The sequence below is a fragment of the Uloborus diversus genome, chromosome 2, assembly GCF_026930045.1.
Source record: "Uloborus diversus isolate 005 chromosome 2, Udiv.v.3.1, whole genome shotgun sequence".
NCBI classification, from domain to species: domain Eukaryota; kingdom Metazoa; phylum Arthropoda; class Arachnida; order Araneae; family Uloboridae; genus Uloborus; species Uloborus diversus.
In genome coordinates this window covers 135,795,668-135,822,549 of record NC_072732.1, presented here as the reverse complement: position 1 = coordinate 135,822,549, position 26,882 = coordinate 135,795,668, and the positions used below count along the sequence as shown (strand labels likewise).

The following is a 26,882-nucleotide window of genomic DNA, read 5'->3' as shown; positions in this document are numbered from 1 at the left end:
TTCAAATAAGGAAATTATGGCTTCAATCTGTTACTGCAGGCAAAAAGAAAATTTTCGAATTATAAGAATTTTGTGTCATAACCAGATTTAAAAATTACTTTTATACAAAACTTTCTGCTTGCTTTTTTTCAATAACTTTCAAAAGTCTTTCTTGATAGCATATCATTACAATTCCTTGTTTTTTTTTGTTTTTTTTTTCTGAGGACGCGGCAGTGGACAGTCATAGGACCAATATTTTTTTTAGACTGTAGAAGTTAACTCCAAAAGGAAGAAAACAATGAAGTTTTCCTATTTTCGATAATAAGAAAGAGTTAACACTGGATTTTAAGAATTTCTTAAAAACCTATTAGGGAAACAAAAACTTCTTTGGTGACAAGAGTAAGAAAGGGAGGGGGAGGCGAAAAATGGTACTCGAAGCAATTTTCTGCCCATCACAGTTTATATGTTGCAGTGTTGACTTTGATTTCTCATTCATTACAAGAGCTCTCTATTTCAAAAGAAGTAAAAAGAATTTCTATTTCCTCGCTTGTGAGAGTAGAAAATCTATCCGACAACTTTGGATCACATGTTAGTCTATTCCTTATGCGCTATGTACGTGAATTTCATTTTTGTAACATTTGATTTGGTCCTTCAACTTCGCCAAACATAGTCTAAAATTGTTTTTAGCGTATTCAGTATCAAATAATTCCTGTCGGGAACCTTTCCCACCTCCGCTCTGATGGCTAAAAGTGTGAAAGATAGCTTCAAAATGTTTTTAGGAGGGACAGCTCTCGAATCTTTCATCTCTTTTCCTGATATCACCAAATATAGCTTGAAATACGATTTTTGACCTCAAGGTTTACAAATTTCTGAGTAGAACCCCAAACGCGGTCTTTTCCTCTAACGTAGCAAACACAGCCAAAAAAGTACATGTTTGGGTCTTTAATTCTGAAAACTTTTCTGGAGAAAACTCCTACCCTCTCTTCTGAAGTCTCAACATATAATCTAAAATTACGTTTTTAAGACTTCGGTACTTCAATATCAATTTGTGAAAACAGCATTTGAACTTTGACTCTCCTTTGTCTCCTAACGTGATTAAAGATAGCTTTAAGTACGTTTTTAGGACTTCAGTTTCAAAATTATTCTGAGAGCATCCCCTCCCCCCTCTTCGCACCTTAATCAACTCCCCCTCATCTAACATCTCCAAAGATTCAAACTGCATTTTGGAAACTTCAATTTTGAAAAATTTCCGAGAAAGGAAAACCGAACTCTTCAAATCTTTTCCTAATGTCCCCAAATATTGCCAAAATTTAGTTTTAGAAAAACTCAGGAGCAAACCCAATCCGCCCTTTCCCTTCACTTTGCTGAAAATTCCCTAAAATTGCTATTTTTTACATAAATTTTTCAATTTTCTACAAGTATGGGCCTTGCCTCCACACCTCTTCTTTTTTTTTTTCTTTTGTAACTATTTAGAAACTAATTCCGTCTTTTTTTTCCTTAATTAAATTTCTAGTTTAAATTTAAACACCCTTGACAGTTTAATGTATTAGCAATTTCACTACGAAAGGGCGGCAAATTGAGGAACCGCCCCGGGCGGCAAACACTATAGCTACGCCACTGCACCCACCCCAAAGTAACGGTAAGTAGAGATTTTCCAACCCCCTTCCCCTCAGGACCCTGGTCTAATTAATGAATGACCCCTTATCTGTATTATCATTAATGAAACTGAAGCTATTGAATAAAGTACTGTCAAACCTGCTTATAATGAGCGCTGACTGGTCACAATATTTGCTTGTAACAATCACGTAATCATAAAGAACAGATTTTTATACATATAAAAAAAATTTTATATGTAAAATTTCTGTACAGGACCAAAGAAGTAGATTATTTTGTTTTGAACTTATTTATATCTGGTTTATAATTGTTTTTCAGAGATTACAACTAGAAATGGATCAAAACACATCATTTGCACCTTTTAAAACTTTGAAAATATTAGAGCTTTTGCTGCATACTCAAAAACTTTTGAGTATGTTGGGGGGGGGGGGGGAGGTTCAGCTTAAAATTCTTCCCCTTTGTTATTGTCCTTTTAATTTTTTTTTTTTTTCATCTGCTTCAACTTGAATTTCAGCTGCAATATGCTTAGGAGCAGGGGTGAAAGTTTTCGATCTATTAATGGATTTTCGTCTTTAAGTTTGAAACGAGGAGGACAAAACAAGATACAAGTTAGAAAGTAGTAAATATTCCAAATGTGTTAAGATGTGGAGAATTAAGACAGATGAGTTTTATTATTTAAGAACCACTATTCATTACCTACTTATAAAAAACAAATTATTCTTGATAAAAGTGAGACAATTAGCTATGATTTTGTTTCTTAAGCAAACACCCTAGTTCTTTTGTGTGTGTACCTTTTGTTTCATAATTTTTAAGTATGAAGCTCTATTTTCAGTCGTTTTATTTACTTGAAAATTTAATTTGGGACATGCCCCCTTTCTATTTTGAAAATTTCGGTCTTAGGAATTTTTGCAACCTTCAACCTTGTTCTGGAGTAGAGCTCTAATGTCATAATATTGGCTTCGACATATACATAATTTTCAAATGTACCTCTAATCATTTCCAAACTTTACAAGTTATATATCTAAAGAATTTTCTCAGCTGATTTGTAGAGGTGGAAGTCTAAAGAAATTTTAAAATTAACAAAAATATTTTGAGCTGTAACCGGTGTTTGCTGGTTAAAAGTGAGGTATGTTTTATAGACTTAACATTGTACCAGATTTCCTTGTTAAAGTGTGGTTGTAGTTGGATCAGGGCCTCTTATGAGCACTTTTCTGTATTGGATTAAAGCATTCAGATTGCATCATTTTTGTCTATTTTTAGGTCGCATAAAGGCTATTCAACTTGATTATTCCGAGGCTCATAAAAATTTGCTTCAGGCAATACGAAAAGCACCCGAATCATCTGCTGTCGGTTTCAGGCAAACAGTGAGTATTTATAGTGGTGTGATTTTATCTTTTTAAATAATCTGAGGTAATTTACCTTTCATCCTTTAATTTAAAAATGTTTAAATGCAATAATCAATCTTTTTTGTTTTCATTTTACATATCTTGTACCCAGGCCCGCGCTAAGCCTGATCGGAGCCGTCGTGCAAATTTCTTTTGAGCGCCTCTATGGAGTAGCGTTCGGGGAAAATATAATCAACACCTGGAGTGAAGTTTTGTAGATAAATATCGTATGGGAAGAAAACATTTGCCATTTAATTTATTAAAAAAGCAATATGTAACTATTTAATTTTAGAATACGGTATGCATTTTTACTTCATATCTGGAACTTATTTCGAGCACAGTAGCTCCTCTGATATGCTAAATGAGTTTTGGAAAGAGAAAATATTTTGAGTATCAAAGTGAACGCAGCTCTAAATATTTCTCTAATCTCTAATTGATGAATACTTTAATGCCTGTCAAAATATAACAACAGCGTGATGATTATGTTTCTATGAATTGAAGTATAATAATGTAGAGGAAATTCCACCTAAAATCTAAAACTGAAATCTTTTCTGGCAAAACCAATAATTCTAAAGTATGTATTTAATCGATAAAAAGGCATGGAATTAAGTATCTAAAACTAATACACTGTTCAAGGTTCTTTTTTAAATTTAATACACAAACAGTTGAAGAAAACAGTGGTGTGGGGAGAATGGAATAATTATGGCCGTGTTGTTACTTTTTAGATCTAAAAGCTTAACCTAAATTATTGCCTACAATATATAAAAACAGTCAGCTCTCGATAACTCGAAGTCTCTAGGGACCGGCTAAAACGTTCGAGTTATTGGTAGTTCGAGTGAATTGAAGTTCCCACAGCTGCCTCAAAAATTTGGAAACCGATTAAAACTTTGAGATAAAGGAATATTCGAGTTATAAAATTCGAGCTATCGAGATTTGACTGTATTACGCACAAGAGAATAATATGCAAATGTGCTTACCGTATTTTTCTGTGCATGATAACATGAAGCAGTCGAATTACCAAGAACAATAGTTAAAAATCCCAAAAATACGTATTGCACTAATTGTAATACAACATTCACTACAACCTCAAGAACTAAGGTGGGGGAACAGCAAATTTCTTGCGTCTCGTATGCTCGACCTTGTGTACTATAGACTTACCGAAATTGCAATCACAGCTTCACATTACGAATGAAAATGCTAATGTATGCATTAATTAGCATCACGTATTGTCTGCGTAAAATATTGCGCTTTAAATGTTTAGACACAAATAGTCAATAATTTTCCTTTACAGATAGGCAGCGAGACGGATTGATTGTTTCAATGATCAGTATAATTTTACCGCCACCATTAGATATAATGAAAAGTTCAATTTTATATTTTTGATTGGAAGTTTTTTCCTCTCAATTTGGATAATTTTTGATTGGTAGAGCTCGATGCCTTTTTGACTATGGCGCCGTCGTGCGCCGCACGACCTTGCACATAAGGACGGCGCGGCCCTGCTTGTACCCATAAATAATTATACTTTACTGCATGATCATGTTCAGTGACCTCTATTTAGCAAAATTAATTTTATTCCATCTTGTACTCTAAAATTATGTATGTGCACTTCTCTGTCTCAATACAATCATGCCAAACTTCTTATACAAATATAACATACACTTTTTTTTAATAGTAACAGTTGTATATTGTATTTTAACACTCTTTCATGAGTCAATCAGGATGCTTAGTTTTTAGTATTTTTCTATTTTTTTATTTCCGCAAAATAAGTACATGTGTAGTTCTCAAATGGTGGGAACAAAAACGTTGCTTTTGAGCCATTTTTAAAATTTTGGAATTTGAAATCAATTTTGATTTTATTGCATAGCATGTCCACCTAGAACATCATACACAAACATAAAAAGACGGCAGGTACTTATAAAAATTAATAAGTAGCAAATTTAATTATCGGTCTGTAGGTAACAAATTTTGGACATACAGTTGTCCAGTAGGTAACAGGTTTTGGACATCATCATAATGAAAGTTTCAGTTTTTAAACTGTTCCAATGAAAATTTTATCTATTTTTAAATTCTGCAATGAAAAATAGAGGATTTATGAAGTACACGAATGACCTTATATGCTTGTTTTGAAATAATAAAATTTTGTTATGGTTTCGTAGAATTCGGGGGAAAAAAACATCCATTTTGCCAACGCAGGTGATAATGTCACCAAAATCGACGCTGTTAGCGAAAACCTGAATTCCTCTCTGGTAACCCTTTGCTTTTCGTACTCTGTGAGTTGCCGCCAATCGGGGTTTGTTTGGCGATTTTTGCCGCCTTTGTTTACTATTCGTTACGATCATAACTTGAGTTTCTACTGTTATTTATGTAATGTTGAATGCATAACGTATGAATTGTGCAAATTACCAACGGATTAAAGAAATTAACATTATAATAGCCTTTTTTATTAAGGTTACAAGACAGAAGATCATATTATAATATTGAATAAATGGACAGAATTATCGGCATCTAGATCATAACGCAATTTGGACATCTCACACATATGTTTAAGAAAAATGATTTTGCTTCAAAGATACTGCATAAAAACATATGAAAACATTTTAAAATGATTAACAATTGATTTTGAGGATCGAAAAATACCTTTAAAACATCTAAATCATATATTTAGTACTCAAATAATAGCATTATCAAGATCGTAACTTTTGGATATACATGAAACTTCCAAATTCCTTTTTTTCTAAAATTTTTTACACAATAAATAATTTGTCTTTAATTTTTTAATTTGTAGAAAATATTATCAAAAAAATATTCAGTTTGAGATTTATACCCTTCATTTTGTTTTTAAACGTTTGGAAATAATTAAAAAAAAATTTTTTTTGATGGTACTTTTGCTCAGTTAACATTTTGAAAGTCCAAAATTGTGTCTTTTAGCAAAGAAAATATTTTTTTAAAAGTATTTGAAGAGCATTTTTTCCATAATTTATATCAATTCTTGTCTCTATACAGTATTATTGTTTAACTCAAAAATTTTTGAGTCAATTAAAATGAAAGTTATTTGGTGTTGAAGCTTCAAAGTTGAGGTCTGTGTTTGCTCCCACCTTTTGAGAACTGCCCACATCTTGATTCATTTCAGGTATTTTTCATTAAATTTTTAAAGTTGTTAAGAATTTCCATCAATATTTTTCTGTAATATAAGAGAACAATAAATCTAGGGCGGATCCAGAAAGTATTCAAGGAGAGGACAAGTCATAAGGGGACAGATAGTTACTCTTTTATAAATTCCCAAATCACCAACCCCTAACATCTCAAAAGATTGTCGCAAATAAAGTTTTTTTTTTTTGGAACTTCCATTTCTAAAAAATTTCAGAGTACTGTACTGAATCCCATTCCTTACCCTAACATTATCAAAGGTGTCCTATAATAGCTTTTTATTAACTTCAGTTTAAAAAACTGTCCAGGGGAGAGCCCCCGAACACCATCTAAGATCAGCTAAAATCAAGCTTTTGGAAGTTCGGAAAACTTTTTGTGTGATGGTCATTCCATGTGAATTCAACCAAGAAAATAGCATTTTGAGACCCACCGACACAGATTTTGATGAAACTTGGGGAGTTCAGTCCTTTAATGTAGAAAAGGATCCACATATTTTTTTTTTCTTGATCTGATTTAGTTTTCATTTTACAGCTAGTCAAAATTTTGAATATTGAATATTTTCCGAACTATGACGATTCTGTATTGAAATTAATTTATTTCATTTATTTTTCACCCAATTTTGATGAAAATTTACAGTAATATTAATGAACGTATGAGGATTTCAGAAAAAAATATAAAATTCTAAGTCTGCAATTTCAAGACTACAATTCTGAAAACATTCTGAAGGAGAGCTCTCTTTTTCTTAACATCAACATTTCATTTTTGAAGAAATTGTCTAAAATTACGTTTTTGGAACTTCAGAATTGAAAATATGCCGAGGGAGAGTTCCAAGATCTCAGCTCAAGGAGGGAACGATTGCCCCCATCTCCCCTCCCTTGCATCCATCCTTGTAAAAAATCAAAATGGAAGTTTTGCAATTTTTTATTTTGAGGATAAAAAAGATGCACTTCTATGTTTGTATATTCTCATTTTTGAGCTTATCACAACTGAAAAGAAAAATAACAGCAATACAATAAAACTACATAAAGGTCCGTATAATGTTAATATTTGCATAGTATTTTAAACTTGACAAATCAAGCTAGATGCTTCATTTATTTTTCATTTTTAGTATTTTCCTGTTTTTTTTTTTTTTTTGCTAGAATTTTGATTCAACCATCTATTTTTAAAATGTAATAGTGAAAACAAATTTTCTTTCAAATTTGAAGTGTGTAAGTGCATGTATTTCCTTCTTTTTTAAAAAAATTATTCACTTATTTTATCAAATGACCTCTTATGCTACTTAGAAAGATTTTGATTTTTTTATTTTAATTTTTTCTCTGTTTATACAAGTAAGGCTCATTTTGTCACAATTGGGATTTTGGTGTAGTTAAAAGTATAACAAAAGAATTTTTTTTCAATCATATGATTGTTTTAATGAAGTATGATCAAAAATCTTTTATCTTTGAAAAAGAAAAATATTATGCTTTCCTGTAATCGACAATTTTTAAAACTAATGTCATATGACAGAAAATGGATATCTAATCCAAACATTGAAGAATCAAGTCATGATGAGCTGAAAAACAAAACAATAAAATACATTTTTATCTGTTAGAGATTGATCAATGCGGCTATTTTTTTGTTCCATATGAAAGCTTTGAAAATATATGTATACTTTAATTAATCAAAACTTACTTATTTTGACCATTTTGAGGGATAGGGAAGAGTCTACATTCATGCAGTGGAGCACCAAAAATCCACCAACCTGAAATGCAATTTGATTTCTTCCCAGATTTTTTTTTTCTACTACGAATTTATTTTCCATTCTTATTTTATTTTGATCTATAATAATTCAAATCTCGTTTATATGGCCAAACAATTGTTTTTGTACATAATTTGTGGATAATATTTTCTGTTTTACTATTATCATTCTACGAATGCTAAGAGATGTAATCACATAAAAAACATATTTATTAAAAGAAATACTTTTGTATTTTTGCCTAATATGCTTTATATTGTGTACTACTGAAGAAAAATTTTTAAAAATATCGTAAACCGCAGATGCTGAATGATGGCTGCAGAATTACAGCAGAACGCAAATATTCTGCTTGACATGTGGCATCAAAGAAACAAAAATAAACCAAAAATACAAATTATTCAGCATGTAAAAGCCAAATGTGTATGATTTGGGGCATTTCAATTGAAAACAAATGACTTAACTATTGAAAATAAGTACCAAATGTTTTTGCTAATTATAGGTTTTTGTTTCTTTATGATGATAGTTACTCCAAGAGCAATTATTACTTTTGGATTTAAAAGTTTTTTAATTAACAGCTGAAATAATTAGTTAGCATATGTTTTTAAATGATTTTTAACTATTCATTTGTCCCATGAAATAATTCATAAATATTTTGAAGTTTTTACTGTTGGTTTCATCAATTTTAAGATAGCACTTAAAGTTAAATTGTTTATGACCTGAAAATCCGCACAACCCCTTCTCCCAAGTTGTGCAGATTTTTGACCCTCCACTGTGTACCCTCCAAAAATTTACAAGCTAACAATCTTCTGTGAATGTTCTTGAAACAAAACTGTTAATCACATTAAATGTATAACATCAGCATATTTATTTTCAGGTTTATAAATTAGCAATTACTGTAGAACTATTACTAGGTGATATACCTGACAGATCTTTATTTAGGCAGCCACAATTGAGAAGATCCTTAGCTCCCTATTATCAACTTACTCAAGGTACGTATTACTTTCAGATTTATTGCCACATTTCTGTTCGTCTTATGGGTTAAATTTTATTTTCATCACAAAATGTATAGCTTTCTGTATTTTCAAAAATTGTTGATAACTATAAAATTGCAAGCATTCACAACTTTTAGCCATTGTTACCAGGATGCATATTATTAGATTACTCTTCTGATGTTTCTTCCCATGTGTTTTTTATGTTACAAAAGTTCCTTTTTCCTGAAAAGTAATAACATAGAGGAGTTGTAAAGAAGGTGGTGTGATTATAAAAAGCGTCTAAACTGAAAAGATACTGAACAAAGGTGATAAATAAACAAGGAAATAAATAAAGGAATAAAAATAACATCAGATGTGTATGCAATGTTATAAGCATATCTGATTTTTTTTTTTTTTTTTTTTTTTTTTTGTGTGTAATTTTATGATTTTAAAAAATTTCTGATTTATTTAATTTTTAAAATATATGAATTAGTAATAAGTGCTTGTCTATTTTTGAGCTTTCAATAATTGCTGAATTTACATTCCATTGTGCCTAATATGACATCTTTATTTTCAAAATGTGCTTAAAACAATTTGAAGACTGTATTGTTTTAGTATGAGAAAAGCAGCCATCAATTAAAGCCTAGACTTTGATATAGAAAATACAGTATTATGACCTAACCTAATAGTCAACTGGATGTCATTTGGTAAATTTAAAAATTAAAATGTATAGAGGAAAGGCTTAAAAAGAAAACTGTCAATGTATTTTGGACGTTTCAGTACCTGCTTTATTCGGTTTAAAAGTATAACACTTTCTCATTCTAGTCAGAACCAAAGGTAGTTCAAAGCATAAAATAAAATTAAAAAAAAAAAAAAAAACTGAGATGTCTAGAAATCTTATATTTGTTTTTTTACTTGCAACAAACTGTTGAAGTGAAAAATGTGACAAAATTAATTCTAACATTTATAATATATTAATCATACAACTTCAGATAATTCAAACTTTTTTCTGGGAAGCTTCAAGCTGGAATTAGCAAGTGTCCACTGTGTTTATTATTAATTTATACTAATATTTATGAATGATTTTTTTGTCATTTTAAAGATTGAATGTATATTTTCCCCTTTTATAGCTGTAAAAGCCGGCAACCTTAGCATGTTCAATGAAGTTCTTGGCAATTTGGGTTCTCAATTTCAAGCTGATCATACATATACTCTTATTTTGAGGCTAAGGCACAATGTCATCAAAACTGGAATTCGTATGATTAGCTTATCCTACTCCAGAATTTCCTTAGCCGAAATTGCTCGCAAGTTGCTCTTGGGCAGTTCAGAGGATGCAGAATACATTGTAGCTAAGGTATTTTGAATTTTTCTTTATGATCTCATGATTTTTAATTGTGTGCTAGTTTGCTGCTAATACCCTTATAGCATGTTAATTTCCCCAAAATTTAAAATATGGCCAACATGTAACTTTAATCCTGAATAGACCCCCTACAACTCTTTTCTAATTATAATTGATCTTTGTAAGAGTTATTACTCATTACTTCATTATGAAGTAAATAGACAATAACATATATCACAATTGGGGCAGTAATAAGCAAAGGGATGTAAATGGGGTGGTAAACTTTTTACATTTATGAGTAAAACACTTTTATATTTTTTAAAGTTTTGTTCCTGGGTAGGCTTTCATGAAACATGTTCTCTAAATCATGCTGTATAGTAATATCTACCAGGGCTACTACTACAGTCTACGCTCGATATAACGACCCTCTCCGTGCCACAGAAAAAGGTCTTTATAACGAGTGGTCGTTGTAAAGGGTAGAATTAAAAAATGTATACACATGCATCATGCATGTTCCGTTGCTCCAATAAACTTGGTATTTTTTCAAAGATAACCGTTAAATGCCCAAATTATTTTTATTATACGCATTCTTAAAAAATTGTGGGCACAAATATTAAACTTATTTTAAAGTAGGAAACATGGAAAAAAATTTATTACATGCATACAAATCATTTATTTTTCGAAGGTAAAATCAGAAACGGTTGTTTGCCTCTTTAGCACATATGATTTTTACAAAACAAAATTTTACATTTTAGTTATAGATGATAAATTGTGTTTTTCTTGCCTTTCAAAGAAACATTTATAAATCCCTTTAGCATTCGAAACATTTTCTATACGAGGAAATTTGGTCTCAATTTTTTCTTCTTCTTCATCTGATTCTGATAACCCCCCCCCCCCCCCCCCTTCCTTTTTTTTTTGAAAAATGAGATGTCCCACAGATTCTAAATCATCAACATAAGCATAATTGTCAAAGTTTAACGGTTCATCCAATTTCATTTTCTTAGAAAACATTTTACAGCATTTCATCTTCTTCATCGATATTTCCCTCTTGGATTGCCTGACCAATTACTTCAGCAGTAGATTCTGTTTCCTTTTGCTTTTTAAAATTAGAGTGATTAAAGCAATTCATGATGGTCTTTTCTGAAATTTATTTCATGCTGCTTTAGAGAGATGCAAAGCTGTAAGGATATCCACTTTGTAATCTTCACCTTCGTCGAGTGCAGGAACAAACTCTTAAAAACCAGCATCCGGAAATTTAACTTTTTTCTTCTCTTTATTTTATTTTATTATTATTATTATTTTTTTTTTTTTTTTGGTACTACGGTGAGTGGTAATTCCCCTACAGCCCTCTCAAAGTTGGATTGAGCAATGGAGACTACATGTAGCTGTCCATAAACAATAGTTAAGGTCATTTCAAGTTACTGATTTGTTTTATTGGAAATGAAATTCGAAAAAGTGTCAGCAGAATTCGGTCGCTGTATTGGATTTGGCGATACAGAATGATCGTTATACCGAAAGCAAATTAACATAGAGTTCATAGGGACAAAGTTAGGGCTTTTACCATTGGTCGTTATAATAGAATGGTCTTTGTAATGTGTGGTCGTTATAATGAGCGTCGACTGTACTGTCTCTCCCTAAAACAGAGCAGAGGTTTTCCTACCATTTCTACTGATTATCTCGAAATTTTTTAATTTACACTTTCATTCCTTTGCTTCTCACTGCTGAAATTCTGATTTAGCACTGGAAAAAGCAATCCTTTATTGGGGGGGGGGAGGGGGGGGATGTTATTGATGATTTTTGTGAGATTTGTTGTAAGGCAAAAATCAATGTATTAGTGAAGGACTAAGAAAAAAAAAGCTTTTTCAGAAAATTCCAGCCTTAGGTTCTTATAGTTCTACAAAGTTTATCTGTAAATGGGGTTATGGTTTTAAAATTTCAAAAAGCATTTAAAAACCTTTATTTCCTTTTCTACATTTTTCCTGTTTTAAAAATTGTCTTTAGTTTTTCCACGTTTTTATTTTATCTATTTAAGTTGGTTTGTTATTCATATTTTTAAAAATTGTATTGTCAAATTATTTTAATTCTTATTACACCTGCAAAGTCGTGCATACTTTGCATTTTCAGCTGTTTAAGCACAATACGATTCTCGCTTGTTTTCCCAACTCAGATGAGCGAACCTGAATTGGTCTTTGCTGAGAGTTATAAAATCAATAGATAATAATTTTCTTCTTTGAAACTTAACTATTGAAAATTTTATAATAATTTGAAACATTTACAAGCTACTTCGGGTAAAACTTATGTTCTTAAAAATTGCACTTAAATTTCGGTAATGAACAGTGCAATTAATTAGTTAAAAGAATATTCAGTCTTGTTTGGTCACAATTCAAATCAAAAATGAAATGTATATTTAGCTGTTACTGATTAAAACTTGTTAACCTTTATAGGCTAGGCAAAACACCCACACACAAGTTTTAAATATTCTTTCTAACATAAAAAGGAGTGACAAGCTTATCTTTTGCAGGCAGTTAAACAAGGAACATCTCTTTATGCATGAACCTTAGCACAATTTTGAAAGTTTTCTTTGTATTTATTACCTGTAGTGTTTGCAATTTTACTCATCAAAAGTACACGTAGTTTGCTTTTGAAAAGAATATTCAAAAAAGGAAAAAGAGAATAAATATTCAATGTAAAATGTATATAAATGTTTTATGTAATGTCCATAATTATGAGTAAAGAGTTTAAAAAATAACTAGTAATGGATTCCTGTTGGGAATTCATTTTCCGTATTTTTCAATAAATATATTATTACATAACTTATTTATACAATAATAATAAACATATTTTACGCATAACGAAAACACTGAATAAAAAATCGGTTAACAAGAGGTGATGTAGTGGTCCTTACTGTATATTGTACAATTTAATACTAGTCTTTCAACACAAGATTCTTTCAACAAAAAAAATGACTTTGATCACCTGAGTTAGGTGTTGAAGGTTTTATTTGATTTATGAATGAACTAAGTATGTTGGCAACTCTAGAAGAACAGGGTTTAGTTCAAATAAGTAGTCTCTTTATCCCCCCCCTTTTTTTTGCCATTATTAAACTGTTTTCTGTGCCTTGTTTTCCTCTTATACTGCTGGACAATAAAATGTATCAAGTAGTCACATTGTCGTGGAAACTTCAAAAGTGAATTATAGAAATCAAAAATAAAAGACTGCTTATTTGAGGTTTGAATCCTATATACATGTAATTTCCTAAGAGAAAAGATTTGCATTTGAAATCATAATTGTCTTTTTTCTTCGTCTCTTTCACGCTCTTTCTTTAGTACTATCCTTTTTATAGAAGTTTTGAATTAATAAAAAGTACAAGACTGCTGTATTGTTCTTTTATTTTATTTATTTTTTTTTAAATAAAATAATTTAAATAAGTTAAATACACATCTTGCATCTTCAAAAGTATTTCACACCTAATATGTTAAATTGTTTCTAATTCAATGAGATCAAATATTATTTTAGGCTATTCGTGATGGAGTTATTGAAGCTAACATAAATCATGCTCAAGGTTACATGCAGTCAAAGCAAACAGTAGATGTCTATAGTACAGGAGAACCTTTAGCAGCTTTCCATAAAAGAATAAGTTTCTGTTTGGATATCCATAACAAATCTGTGAAGGTAAGTTTTTATCTTTAATTCAAATTATGGCAACAGTAAACAGTTTTTCTTTTTCAAAACATCTCTAAAGCACTTTATTTCCATATTTCATTCTTCGTTTAGAGCAATCTCTTTTTCAATTTTGAAGTTAAAGTGAATATTAGCATGTATCTACGGTAAAACTTAAGACACATATAGATCCGGAATTAAAAGGCAAATTTGCTTGAAAATGGCAATATTCAAAAGAGCTATTGATGTGGAATGTGTTCTTAAAAGGATTTTTTAATTTTGTTATTCAAGGATATTGTGTGAACAATTAAAAAAATTTTAAACATTAACACCCAAAGAGAAAAATTCATTCTTGTCTAAAAACCCTATTTGCCTAAAAGTAGTTTTTTTGTACTGCAAAACTGGGAAAATTACCGAGATTCTGAATGTGTTCTTAGTTTTCTGTTTCAAAAAATTAAAAAATGTTACAAAAAGCAGTTTTTCAGACTTAACACTTACAAAAACTAGAAATTGATTGAGTGAATTTTTGCCATGAAAAGTTAAAGCACAGTATCTGCAGGATGAGTTTTTGAGATTTTTGAAGAAATTGTTTTGGATTTCCCGAGTAAAAAGTTAGAATTGGAGGGTTTTTTTTTTGGTGCTTTATTTTTAGTGGAAATCAAATAAGCAAGCTTGTATAATTCATTGCATAAGCTTGCTAATGCAGTTCTTGCTTGCTAAAGTACAATAGATGACAAAAATGCAAAAAAAAAAGAGAAATGAAAAATTTGCAGATGTTGCACTTTACCTTTGCACCGCAAGATCAATGAAAGTGTATTCAAAGCACTACAAATCTGTAAGCAATTTTATTGTTGATATAAATGGTTATAGAAAAAAATTTGACAACTCTCCTGATTTTGGCAGGAAACTCCTGCTTTTTAGCTGATCTCCAGATTTTGTTTTTATTATTATTCAATTCCTGATGTTTAATAGTTAAACCATGTTTTGATAATTGAGTAAAATATTTTGGCCACTAATCTTATTGCTTCTCAATCATTTGTTAATCTATTTTACTATGTGAGTTGATAAATTTCAGCCTCCCCAATCACTTTATTAATTAAAAACCATATTTCATTTCCTTTTAATTTGCACCATGAAATGGGCTGTGAGTTTGGCAGATTGAAAAAATTGGCAATACTTTTAAAACATCCAAGTTCTTAATTTAACTTCTGAATTTTGTTGTTTTTTGATGTAAATTTATTTTATTTCCACTTATAAACAAGAAATATCTAATACAAAATTCTTGTATACTCGATATCTCAAAGTTTTCATTGAATCTCAAACTCTTGAGAAAACTGTAGTAACTTCCCATAACTCAAACTACCAATAACTTGGAAGTTTTAGCTGGTCCTTTAGGAATTTGAGTTATAGAAAGTAGTCAACCTTATTTCCATTATGAATTTGTCACTTAAAAAAATCTTATATAAATGCATTCCTTGACTCTTTTGTATTCAACTTGGTGTTGTACTATAAATATATATTAATACAAAAATGTTTTTTTTTTTTTCCCATCTTCATGTTTGTCAATGATTGTTAGTGAACATATTTACATAATACTTGCTGCATTTCCATGAGCTATAATTTTGTTTTACTTTTCAGACTATGCGATTTCCTCCAAAATCCTTCAACAAAGATTTAGAAACAGCTGAGGTGAGCTCATTTATGAGAAATATTTTTGATTTTCTCTTATCTAGCATCTTTTTTTTTTCATGAAGCTATAATAAAGCTATTTTGTGTTGAATACACAAAGCAGACATAAATCAACATTATGTGTACAGTAAGGCCCCATTTATATGTCTTTTGAAACTGGTGTAGAACAAAATATACAAAAAAAGATATACAGTAGACCTTCATTTTCCTCGGGGGGGGGGGGGGGTTACATTCCATGGAAATGCCGTGTAAATCAAAACCGCATTAATTAAGACTTAATAGTAGTGTTAAAATAGGGGTTAGTTCCCGTAGATAAAAGAAAAATACTCCATTCTAGTGATGACTGATTGTATAATAAGTTTAATGTGCACTTATATCGACTTTTATTCACCACATGCATAAAGTAAACAAACTAATTTCGTGTTATGCTTATAAAGAGGAGCTGGCAATGATAGTCTTTTGGCAGTCATTAAGAATTTTTCTCTGTAGTTCTTTGCAGAGCATTAATGCATCCATGATCACTTGCGTCATTTTCATGATAGAATCTTCTTTCACTAACAAATTAAAAAAGGTTATTTCTATTGTCAAGGAATGCCTCAAAAATTTCAATGTGAATGTTTTTGGTAGTTACATTTTATTGATGTTGGTATCCTCGTTAGTTTTGTCACTCCTAAAAGCTCTTCTTCCAGTGAATTCTGAACTGTGTGCATATTAATATCTTCACTTCTGGAAAGAGCTCTAGAACCAATCGCATAAAATGTCTCCAGTCACAGAACCTTAATAATTAGCATGCCAAAATGCGGTCTATTGCGCTTAAACTGCAATCTTTGAATTTTGAAAGAATGAAAAATTTTATGTTTGCATAGCCGCATTCATGTAAAACCAGAACTCATCCGCGTAAAATAAAATAATGGTATCTAATCTTAAACTGTGTATAAACGAAACCGTGTAAAATAAACCCGCATAAAACGAGGGACTACTGTATTAGTAAAATCTGAATTAATGACTTTTTGACAATTGTCCTACCTTTACAGATCTATGAAAATAAGGGTTTTTTTTAAAAAAAAGTAGATGGTATTTGTGTATTTCTTCACATTTTTCAATGGAAGCTATTGTAAAAGAGCTAAAGGAAAGATTTCACAGGCTACTAAATGGAACCTGAGAGTATCCAGCTTTTTTTTTTTTTTTGAAGTGCTGTTTCCTGAGACTGTTTACATTTCTAAAGAAGGATCAGACATGTAGAAATACTGAGTGCTGCAACACAGGAGCTGGAAAGTGAATTTCTAATCAGTCCAGCTAGTCCAATGACTGATTTTTATGAAATTCTCTTTAACTGATATTCCCACTTTCTATACTTCAATCATCCTCATCTTGTCCCTCTAACAAGTTTTCTAGGAATAGTTTGTCTACATCAGGATGGTGAAAATTAGCAAAAATAACTTTAAAAAACCTGTAGTTGAGACAGAAGGAAAATACATCCAACTGAAATTTGCAGTGTAGAAGCTAGGTATTTTTTTATAATAGTCAGGAAGAAATTTGAACTGAGATGAAAAGATATCTAACTGCATAGCTGACAACTTGTAAGATTTAGCCATACATTGTAAGATTTTTGGAGATATTGTAAGATCTTATGACATAATTGTAAGATAATTAGGTTTTAGATCATCCTGGTATTGCTTTTTTTTAATGAGTATCCTGTTATGTTTTGCTTCAGAAGAATAGAGATTAACTGCAGGTGAAGAGCCTAAGATAAGCTCCAAAGTGAATTCTGCTCTGTACAAATAGATGATTTGCCTGATGATGTAATAAAAAGGGAGAGGATGGATAAAAAAATAGGCTGCTTTGAAGGAATTAGATGATGTCAATGGTTCATTAAAATATGAAAGGCTATCCTTTTCTATGCTTTCCATTCTAGCCATACCTCACAGCAATGCAGAGTGCAAAAGAATATTCAGTAGTGTCAAAAAGGCGAGGACAGAGCTGTGCAATTCTCTGTTTGATAATAACCTGGATAGCATTTTAATCATTAAGAACTGTAAGAAACTATTGTTTTAAATAAGTTATTGAAATAAAATTTTTGAATGTTGCTAAGTCAGCAACTTAAAGCTTTAGTTCCAGTTAAAGTAGTTTCCACAAAAGCAGCTAACTGCATTAATTTACGAAATAAAAAGTAAGATAATACTGCAAGTTCTTAATTTCTTCCAAAAGATTAATATTAAATAATTCATCTTACAGAAAAATAGACTATTTTAAAAGTGCACACTTGTATTCCCTAAATTTTTAAATGTACAGGCCTACCTTTTTAAAACGATTGTAATCCTATGTTTGTCTTTTATAAATCCAGTTTTTTATTTTTTGGATTATTTACAAGTAAAGATTTGAAAATGTAATGCTTTTAGTATTATCGGCTTGTTGTGTGTTAGTTAAAAAAGTTTACAAATACACCCATGACATGCATTGTAAGATTTTTAAAGTTCATATGTTGGCAGCTATGTAACTGGGAATAACATAAGTGGTGCTTTAATGTATTTATAAAGTCTTTATGTTATCAATATTTTAAATATGTCTTAACATCTTTCATAGGCATCAAAGTTTTCTAATTTCAACTGTTCAATAAATTTCCTAATTTCCAAAATTTTTATCTGAAAATTAACAGTAATTCCGCATTTCAAGGGAGAAACAATGTTACTATACATACAATGTTACTATACATACTACAAATGGTTGACTTCAAACTCAACATATTATATATTCCCTCGGTTCCAAATCTAATGCTACGTTTGAATACATTTTTTTGTGTGTGTGTGTGTGTTGTTTATTGATATTGACGACTTTATGACTTTGTTTTGAACGTTTTCTGAAAATTTCAGAATGCTGTCTTCTCAATTAAGAACATTTGCTTACCAAGCTTTCCCTTCTTTAAATCAGTACTAAATTAGTTAGTGTCGCACCCATTTTGTGAGAACTTTCTCTACCATCTGTATGATAAAAAAAATCAGTTTGTTTTCTAGCAAATTCACAATTCATTAGCTAGAAGCTAGTTTTGTTTGAGTATTGATGGAAGAATTCTTGAAAAATTTGGTGTGACTTAAGAATGTGCAAACCCTTGATATTTTTAACTAATTTGGTACTGATTTATCGAGGGCATGGAGAGAATGTTTGGTAAGTAAATTTTGATGTTTGACAGCAAAGCTCCTTGAAGTCTCTGAAAAATGGTTAGAATCAAGTCATAAAATCGTCGATATCAATAATCAGTACAAAACTGCCATGAAAAGGTGAAGGGCTACATAAGTTTTTTTTTTTTTTTTGAGGTATTTGACGAAATGTGTTTTGGATTCCACACTAACAATAAGAAATTATTGAAATTAGATGCTTTTTTTCTTCCTTCATTTTAACGGAAACCAAATAAGCAAACTTGTACAATAAGACTTTTTATGTGCATATGAAAAATATAAATTGTACAAATCAGTTTAATTTTATCAATTTGTTTATTTTAAAGGAAAGAAGAGAAAGAGAAAAACAAGATATAGAATATGCAAAAGAAATGACTGACGAAGAAGATGATGGTTTCCCATAGCTTATAAATATTTCATTTTCAAATATTTTTCATGAACTCTATTCTTATAGCTCATTTTTGTGCTTTATCAGATTCTTGTATAATTGCATTAAGGTTAGCATTTTAGATAACAAATAAGCTGGCATTTGAAGTTAAGAGTTTCCTTTCTGTAAACTGTATATTTTTATTCAAACTAAGTTAATTTAGTCCTATAACAGTTTTTGTACATTAATTCATCTGGAGTTTGTTATATGTGAATAAAATATTTCTGGATTTCTAAAATAATATGTTTTTACTTCTTGTCAGGCATTTAAAGCATGCAAGAAAATTTTGAGTGGTTCCACTATTTGAAATATTCAACACGCAATTTTGGCATGAAGGATGTAATACTTGATCTTTAACGAAAAGGCTTACCTGAAACTAGACATGGGAACGGTGGAGGTGGGAAAAATTTGAGGGAAAACTGCCATTTTTTCCTTCAGGGGACCAAGACGTTCTCGACTCAACTAGTTCAAGAAAAAGGGTTACTTTTTAAACTTGCCTATCTATTTACAAAATAATTATTTAAAAGAGTGAAATTTGTTCTAGTGTTTTTAGCTACAATTAGGAGCATGTTAGTGTTAATTAAAACTTCCACTGGTTGAAAAATATTTTTAAACATCGCCTGAACTAAGATATAGTTTTTCAAATAGAAAATAATCAATATGCAGTTAGGTACATTTTTTTCACAAATGGCATAAAATAGTACCTTGAAATTTTATATGTATCTTTAAAACAGTGCAACTGATGTTGTTAACCTTTTTTAATTTATTTTTACAAATTGAATTTTTTTTTTTTTTTAAATTCAGAGTTGAACATTCACTAGAAGCACGTGGGTACTGTAAACAATTGTGCCAAATTTCAAACATTTACTAATGTTAGAACATAAAAGTTTATTTTGAGAAAACTGACGAAAACATTTTCAACCCTTGCAGTTTCCCTTACTGTTATCAGAGTTAGATAATGTAGACGCGTGCGTCACATTTGCCTGGAGTTGCATGTTGTCCAATAATCGTTAAAAGTTCTTAAATAAAAGATAAAAATTAGATCAGTTAAAAATCAATTTGAAACGAATAGGAAGTAAAGATATTATCTTTACTTCTAATTCGTTTTAAATTGATATTATTTATTTAGATTGTAAAAATTATTACAAGATAGTATTTACACCCGCGTGTTCGCTGTGCGGATACATTCGCTGCGGACACGCGCATCTCGCGATAATCGTTCAAGTTTTTACTGCTTACTTCTAATTTGTTTTAAACTGATATTATTTAATTAATTTGTAAAAGTTATAAATATATAGTATATACGCAAGCGCTAAAGCGAATATATTTGCTGCTGTGAGGATACATTCGTTGCGAGCACGCGCATCTCACGACAATCTTTCAGGTTCTCCTTCTTTACTTCTAAATTGTTTAAAATTAATATTGCTAATGTAAAATGTAGTAATCATAGCTAGATAATTTAGACAGACGCAGAGACATTTGCTGCTGTAAGAAAATATTTGCTGCTTTGCAGATATGCACATCTCGCCGTAATCGCGAGTGATGTTCTAGTTTTCCACCTGTCCTTTTTTTTTCCTTCTGTTAAAAAATTACTAGATTGCTATTCCCCCCTTTTCTCCTATGCATCAAGTAGTGACAACTGAGCAGTTCTTTTCATGTGGCTTTGTATTTCTTTTTTTTTCTCTTATTTCTTATGTGATCAAATCACAAAAGCACCTCAGTGGCTATAAAGCTAATCATATGGGGCCAGCAAGTTCGCACTTGCCTTATTTTTGGAAGTTTGCACCACACCCGGCTTAAGCACCATGCTTTCAGTTTAACAAACAATGCAAAGTCTGCAGAAAATTGCACTTTTAGAAATATCCGCTTGGGAGCTCCAAAACCCTTCCGAAAAGTAGCCTAAAATGGATTTTAGTTCCAAAAAATACTTCGGTTTGGAATATTTTCACATTTACCTTATAGTTTTCAAATATAGCCAAAACTGGGTTTTTGAAACAATAGTGCCAAGAAATTACCGGAGGAAAGCTGCCACAGATCCCCTACCATCACCAAAGACAGCCTAAATTTGCGTTTTTAACTTCAATTTCGAAAACTTAGGATGGAAGACGATTAATTCTTACTCCCTCTAGCTGGATCAAAAGATAACATAAAATGACATGTTTAAAACTTCAGTTACGGAAACTTTTCGGGAAGAGCACCGATCCTTCCTAAAATACGGTCACAAAAAATAGCTTCAAATTGATATCAATTTTTAAAGGATTTTTAAGAAGGAACTCCAACATTACTTTCCCTTGAAGTCTCGAAAAAGATTAAGACTGTTCTTCATACACCAATTTCGATCATTTACTGGGACCAATCCCCCCTTCCCTGCTTTCCTCTCCTCAGTCCTTCCTTTGATGTTACCGAAGACAGACTATAAAATGCGTTTTTATGACTAGTAAATTTTGGTATTTATTCTTTCTTTAAAGATATGAATTGTACCTAAAGAGTATCTTACTATAAAACTTTTCTTCCTTTTTATTAGTTTATTTTTTTTTCTTATTTTTTAAATTTGAACTTGATACAGAAATTTGAAGAAAGATTTATATTGAGGTTAAAGATTAGTCAAAATATGCAAATTACTCTTGAGGAGCGGCACATTAGGTCTTTGCACACGGGCGGCTGACACCCTAGGATCGGCCCTGTTCATAATATGTGGCTGTATAAAACTAAGTGAACGGTAGCATTGCTTGCATAAACTGCCGGGACTAAAGAAAAAAAAAATGACTTTAACGGTTTATCACCAAATAACACCTTAACAATATAAAGAAGATGCCCTTTTTGCATGATTGAATTTTTTATCATTAATTTTATCATTTATCCTTACTGCACAAGAGTTACGCGAATTCGAAAACACATTTTCTCTGCACACATTACAGTTATAACAAAAACACATTTTTAAAGGTAATTTTGTGCTCGTTAATTTAACAATTAATGATTTTGCTCTCAAGAAAAAAGAGTGAGATATAAGGCGAAAACTGAAAAAACGGAATCCAAGGTAGTGGCACGAGTTCCCTTCAAAACCCCTCAGCCACCGGGGACTTTTAGTACGTTCGTTAGGAGACCTTTTTGTACATGTGTACCGATTTTTATAACTAAAAGTTTATTTTTTAATCATCATTTTGGATCTTAGGATCTTAGTTTGCCGGACTATGGTGGAAGGGGGAAAAAAAGAATGAAAAGAACACCTGCATATTTTTGTCTTTTTGCATTACTCACCTCCTGCCTCCCCCACCTGCATTTTAATTTCAAGAAATCAAATCCTCCTAATAACCTGCGCTACTTCAAACCGAAAAGAGGAAAGAATCAAATCAAAGAAATCCTCGAGGGGCTCCAAAAATAGAAAAGAGTGGGAAAAATCGTCAGTTTTCCGAAAATTCACTAAATTTGAAATTTAACTTCTCATTTACTACCGTAAAACGGTGCAACTTTGTGCCAAGAGGGGCAACAATGGGCCATTGTTGCCATGGCAATGATTTTGCTCTCTAGTGGCCTATTTTTCGAACTTGCGAGCTCCAAAAAAAAAAAAAAAAACACCAGGTAGTGCAACCATTTAGGTAGTTGAAGACGCTTCATCAGAGATTTCCATTGTTTTGTATGCCTCAGATAATTTAGTCGTTCTTGGTGCGTGATTGACTCACTTTTGGAAGAGTCATAAGTCTCCTTTGGACAGACCACTAAAACTTTTCTTAGATCTGGTAAGTTCAGATTTGCTTTACTAATTTGTCAGTTATGAATTAAGCTGCTTGTTGATTTAAAATGTTTCGTAGTTTTTACAAGCTCTCAACATTTATCAAAAATGGGAATGTTGGGTTACAACAATGGGCCTCCTATTTTTCACGGTTTTTAATGACTTGGAGCTTCATGTTATTCTCTGTAGTGATGCTTTCGTCATATTTTGTGTTATTTATTGTAAATAATGACAAGAAAAGAAAGAAGAAGGCTTGGGGGTCGCCCTATCGCCCGTACTAGGAGTTTTTGAAGAAGGTGCTGACTGAACGCCTCACCAAATACAAACTGAAGATAATTTTAAAAATCAATTATTTTGATGAGATTTGGAATAAGAAATGTGATTTTGCATTTTAGTTTTCTTTTCTTTTTTTTGATCTCGTTTAAAATTTGTCAGACCTACGTTTTTTTCTGAGATTTATGTATTGGTACCTAGCCTTTAGTTGGTGAGACTTTTCTAGTTTTCAAATGTTTTTATGTCAAAACCTAGGCAGATAATAAAGAATGTTATCTACGTTTACCATGTTGAACTTTATTAATCACTCAAAACGACAAGTGAAGATGAAGTCTTAAAAAAAAAGGTAAATATTGGAATAAAATTATTCTTTATACAGTTTCAAGCAGAGGACAACATGTAGTCTCACACAACAATAGGCCAGATCAAATTTTCACTGTGTTTTTTAGGTTAAAATGAGATGGCCCATAGTTGTACCCAGTAGGGGTACAACTATGGGCCATGGGGAAAAAAATTCCTCTTCCTCTTCTTTCCAACAAATTTTTTTTTTAAGCATTTCATTCGAAAGACGAGACGTATACTGCCGTGCTAAGCACAAATGTGGTATCTGCAATTTTCATCGAAATTGAGTTACGGTCACCAGGTGGTCCTTTGTCACATATTTCACCTAAATACAACGTTTTATGGTCATTTGTCAATGGGAAATATTTTTTAAAAATTTCTGAAAAAGTTGCATCCAAATCAAATACATGGAGGCACACAACTTTAAACGGCTTTTTCTCCTTTTGAACTCAGATGCAGATACCACTTTTGCGCTTAGCACGGCAGTATAGCTACCATTTCTAAAGTCCTCAAATTTCTAAAGCAAAAACATACACCGAATTTTCATTGAAAACATCGAATAGTGGCCCATAGTTGGACATTTTACAGTATTATAGATACAATAAAAGTAAAAAAAAGCTTTTCAAAGATAATTTTTTGCTCTTTAAATCATCAAATAACAATTTTGTTTGCAAGTAAATAGTTTTTGAGATATAAGATAAAAACTGAAAACACGCACTTTAATTTCAAGATGGTCGTGCGAGCTCCTTCCCTACCACCGCGGACTTGAAGTACCCTCACCTGCTTTCTAGTTTCAAGAAATCAAATCATCATAATGACCTTTACTACTTTAGTCTGAGAAGAGAAATGAATCAAATCAATCACTGAGGAGGCTTCAGAAAAAGAAAAGAGCGAAAAAATGGTCGTTTTTCAAAGATTCAAACTTCGAAATTTAATATCTCGGAAACTATTACAGCTACAATAAAAAATAAAAAAAGCTTTTTAGAGAACATTTTACGCTCTTTAACTCATCAATAACAATTTTGTTTTCAAGTAAATAATTTTTGAGATATAAGACGAAAACTGAAAAAACACACCTATATATATAAAATCCTAGCTGGCGCTGCGAGCTCCCCCCTACTACCGAGGATTTTCAGTATGTTCATCAGGAGCCCCTCCTGTACGTGTGTGCCCAATTTGCAAAATTACATGTTTTTTCAAACCGTTCATTGACGACTTGACTATAAAAGATTACTGGAAAACAGATGCAAAAAGCATGTACAAAAATTTGGGAGACTGGAAATGGCCGTAAAGTGGATAAATTGAACTACAACTGGGAAGCTGTATTGTTCCGTATCGATGAGCCTTTAAAATTGTATTTTTCTTTAACTATCTTTACATTTCTGTAATGCTGGATCTTCGACTTTTCAAAAGCGGAGCAAAACCTAAATCCTGCCACCCTTACCCATCTTCCTTTGAAGATTTGTATTGAATTTCAACAAAAAAAAAAGAAAACAGAAATAGGGTAAATATGCTTCCTCCTAGTTGCTACCCGGGCAGCTTAGGGGGGACTTTCCCCCAGTTCCCCTCCGTGAATCCGCTTCTGCTATTTTCCAATCTCTTTTCCTTGAGCTTTTCTTCAAGTTTAAGTTCGAAAAACAAGAATTTTCCTGCAATCTGTTGGGAACATTTTTAGGTATATATGGAATTGGGGGGGGGGACATCCCCCCCCCCCGCGGTAGATACGCTACTACTATTTTCCAATCGCTTTTCCTTGAGTTTTTCTTCAAGTTAAATTTCTATAAAACAAGAATTTTCCTGCACTCTATTTTATGAACAGTTTTAAGTACACTTAGAATTTTTTTTTTTGGGGGGGGGGCATTCCCGCAGTTAGCCTCTTTGGATCCGCTTTTATTCGCTTTTCCTGGAGCCTATCTTCAAGTTTAAGTTTGAAAAAACCGAAAGAATTTACTGTACAGCCGGATCCCGCTACAACGCGATCCGACTGACGCGAAATGGCTATAACGCGAATTTTTCATGAGTAATGAATTTTTTTATTGCGGACATAAATTCCTCGCCTGCAACATGATTTTTTTTTGAAAATTAGCAGCCGAGCGTTGGAATGGGCTTCGTTGACACTAAATTTTCTTTTTGTGAATGGACTTTCATCCCTTTAGCATCACTGAAAGCGGAAGTTCACACACTGCATTAGTCTAAACAACGCTTGGCTTTAGTTTATACAAATAACTGCTCCAAATCTTAACCTGTCCCCCCCCCCCTTTATTTTACATAAAGAACGTTCATAAAATGGTTTCATTTTAAGTTCGTGAAAGTGGAAAGAAAAAGAGGAAGTTTCTGAGCATTAAAGAAAAGATCAAATTCTCGGTATGATTGAACAATTAAAAAGTGCTTCGAAGGTAACACGGCAATTAGGTATGAGTGAATCTTTGCGATACGTTCCATTAAAATTCAAGAAAAAGGAAATCTGTAAAAGTTCAGAACTAAGCTTTAATACTGAAGCTGACAGAGTAGTGTCTGAGGGGAAAAATACAAAATTTATTGAAAATGGAAGCTGCTATTTCATTGTGGCTAAAAGAAGTCAGAAAGACGGGTGTTCCCACACTGCCATAAACCATCATCTTCATCATTTTAAAAATTATAATTAAGTTTACAATATCTACTGTTCAGTGCTATTATAATGCAGTTATGTACTTAATGTAAGTGCCGTACTGTTTTAATTCATGTATATCATTCATTATTGATTTTGTGCATCGTAACAGTAATTTATGTTAAATAGTAACGCTTTTTCTAAAATACAGTAGAAAGTCAGTTCTTTATAAAAGATACGGTAATATATAGTTGAGAAATGGTTTGAAACAATTTGAGGGGTGTTAACACATGTCTGAAATAATTGGGCATGCTTATAAAAAAATTTCTAAACATACTTTGCTCCGCAACGCGAAATTTCGACTTGCGCGAGGGGCCTTGGAACGCATCGAGTCGCATCCCTCGCGTAAGTCGGGACTCGACTGTATTCCGGTTTGAAAAATTTTAGGTATTGGGATTTTGGTGGGCGGGAACGTCCCCCTCCCCTTCCTCGTGGATCCGCGCCTGGGTTGAGGTACATAATATATTTTTTTTCATTTAGCTTTTTTACTTTGAATAAATATGAACACATGACCAAAAGTATTGGGACACTTTCAAAAATTCACATTTTTACGGATTTCTCGAGAAATTAAAGACTAATTGCTCTGTATTTTTTTTCACATAAAGAGCATACTCTATCTGTCATTTTCCAATAACACTTAAGGCGCCTATTCATTTAGGGGACCAGCAACAAATTCAGGAAACAAAAAAAGGTTTTGACCATTTTCTATGTAAATAGCTGAGAATAAGCTAAATTTCACAAAAAAAAGTGAAAAATCTATCAAAAATTTAT

The 26,882-nt window shown here is 31.7% G+C and overlaps 1 protein-coding gene across 1 annotated transcript in view; it reads left to right on the top strand.

The window, feature by feature from the left end:
- The window catches only part of LOC129217352 (26S proteasome non-ATPase regulatory subunit 3-like), a 43,567-nt gene extending 24,219 nt beyond the window's left edge, over window positions 1-19,348 (top strand). The window contains exons 7-12 of the mRNA XM_054851637.1: window positions 2,854-2,957; window positions 8,735-8,849; window positions 9,962-10,185; window positions 13,687-13,842; window positions 15,469-15,519; window positions 19,019-19,348. Of these exons, the coding sequence (XP_054707612.1) occupies window positions 2,854-2,957; window positions 8,735-8,849; window positions 9,962-10,185; window positions 13,687-13,842; window positions 15,469-15,519; window positions 19,019-19,096 (728 nt within the window). The 3' untranslated portion in view covers window positions 19,097-19,348. The remainder of the gene's footprint in view (window positions 1-2,853; window positions 2,958-8,734; window positions 8,850-9,961; window positions 10,186-13,686; window positions 13,843-15,468; window positions 15,520-19,018) is intronic.
- The last annotated feature ends 7,534 nt before the right edge of the window (window positions 19,349-26,882 follow it).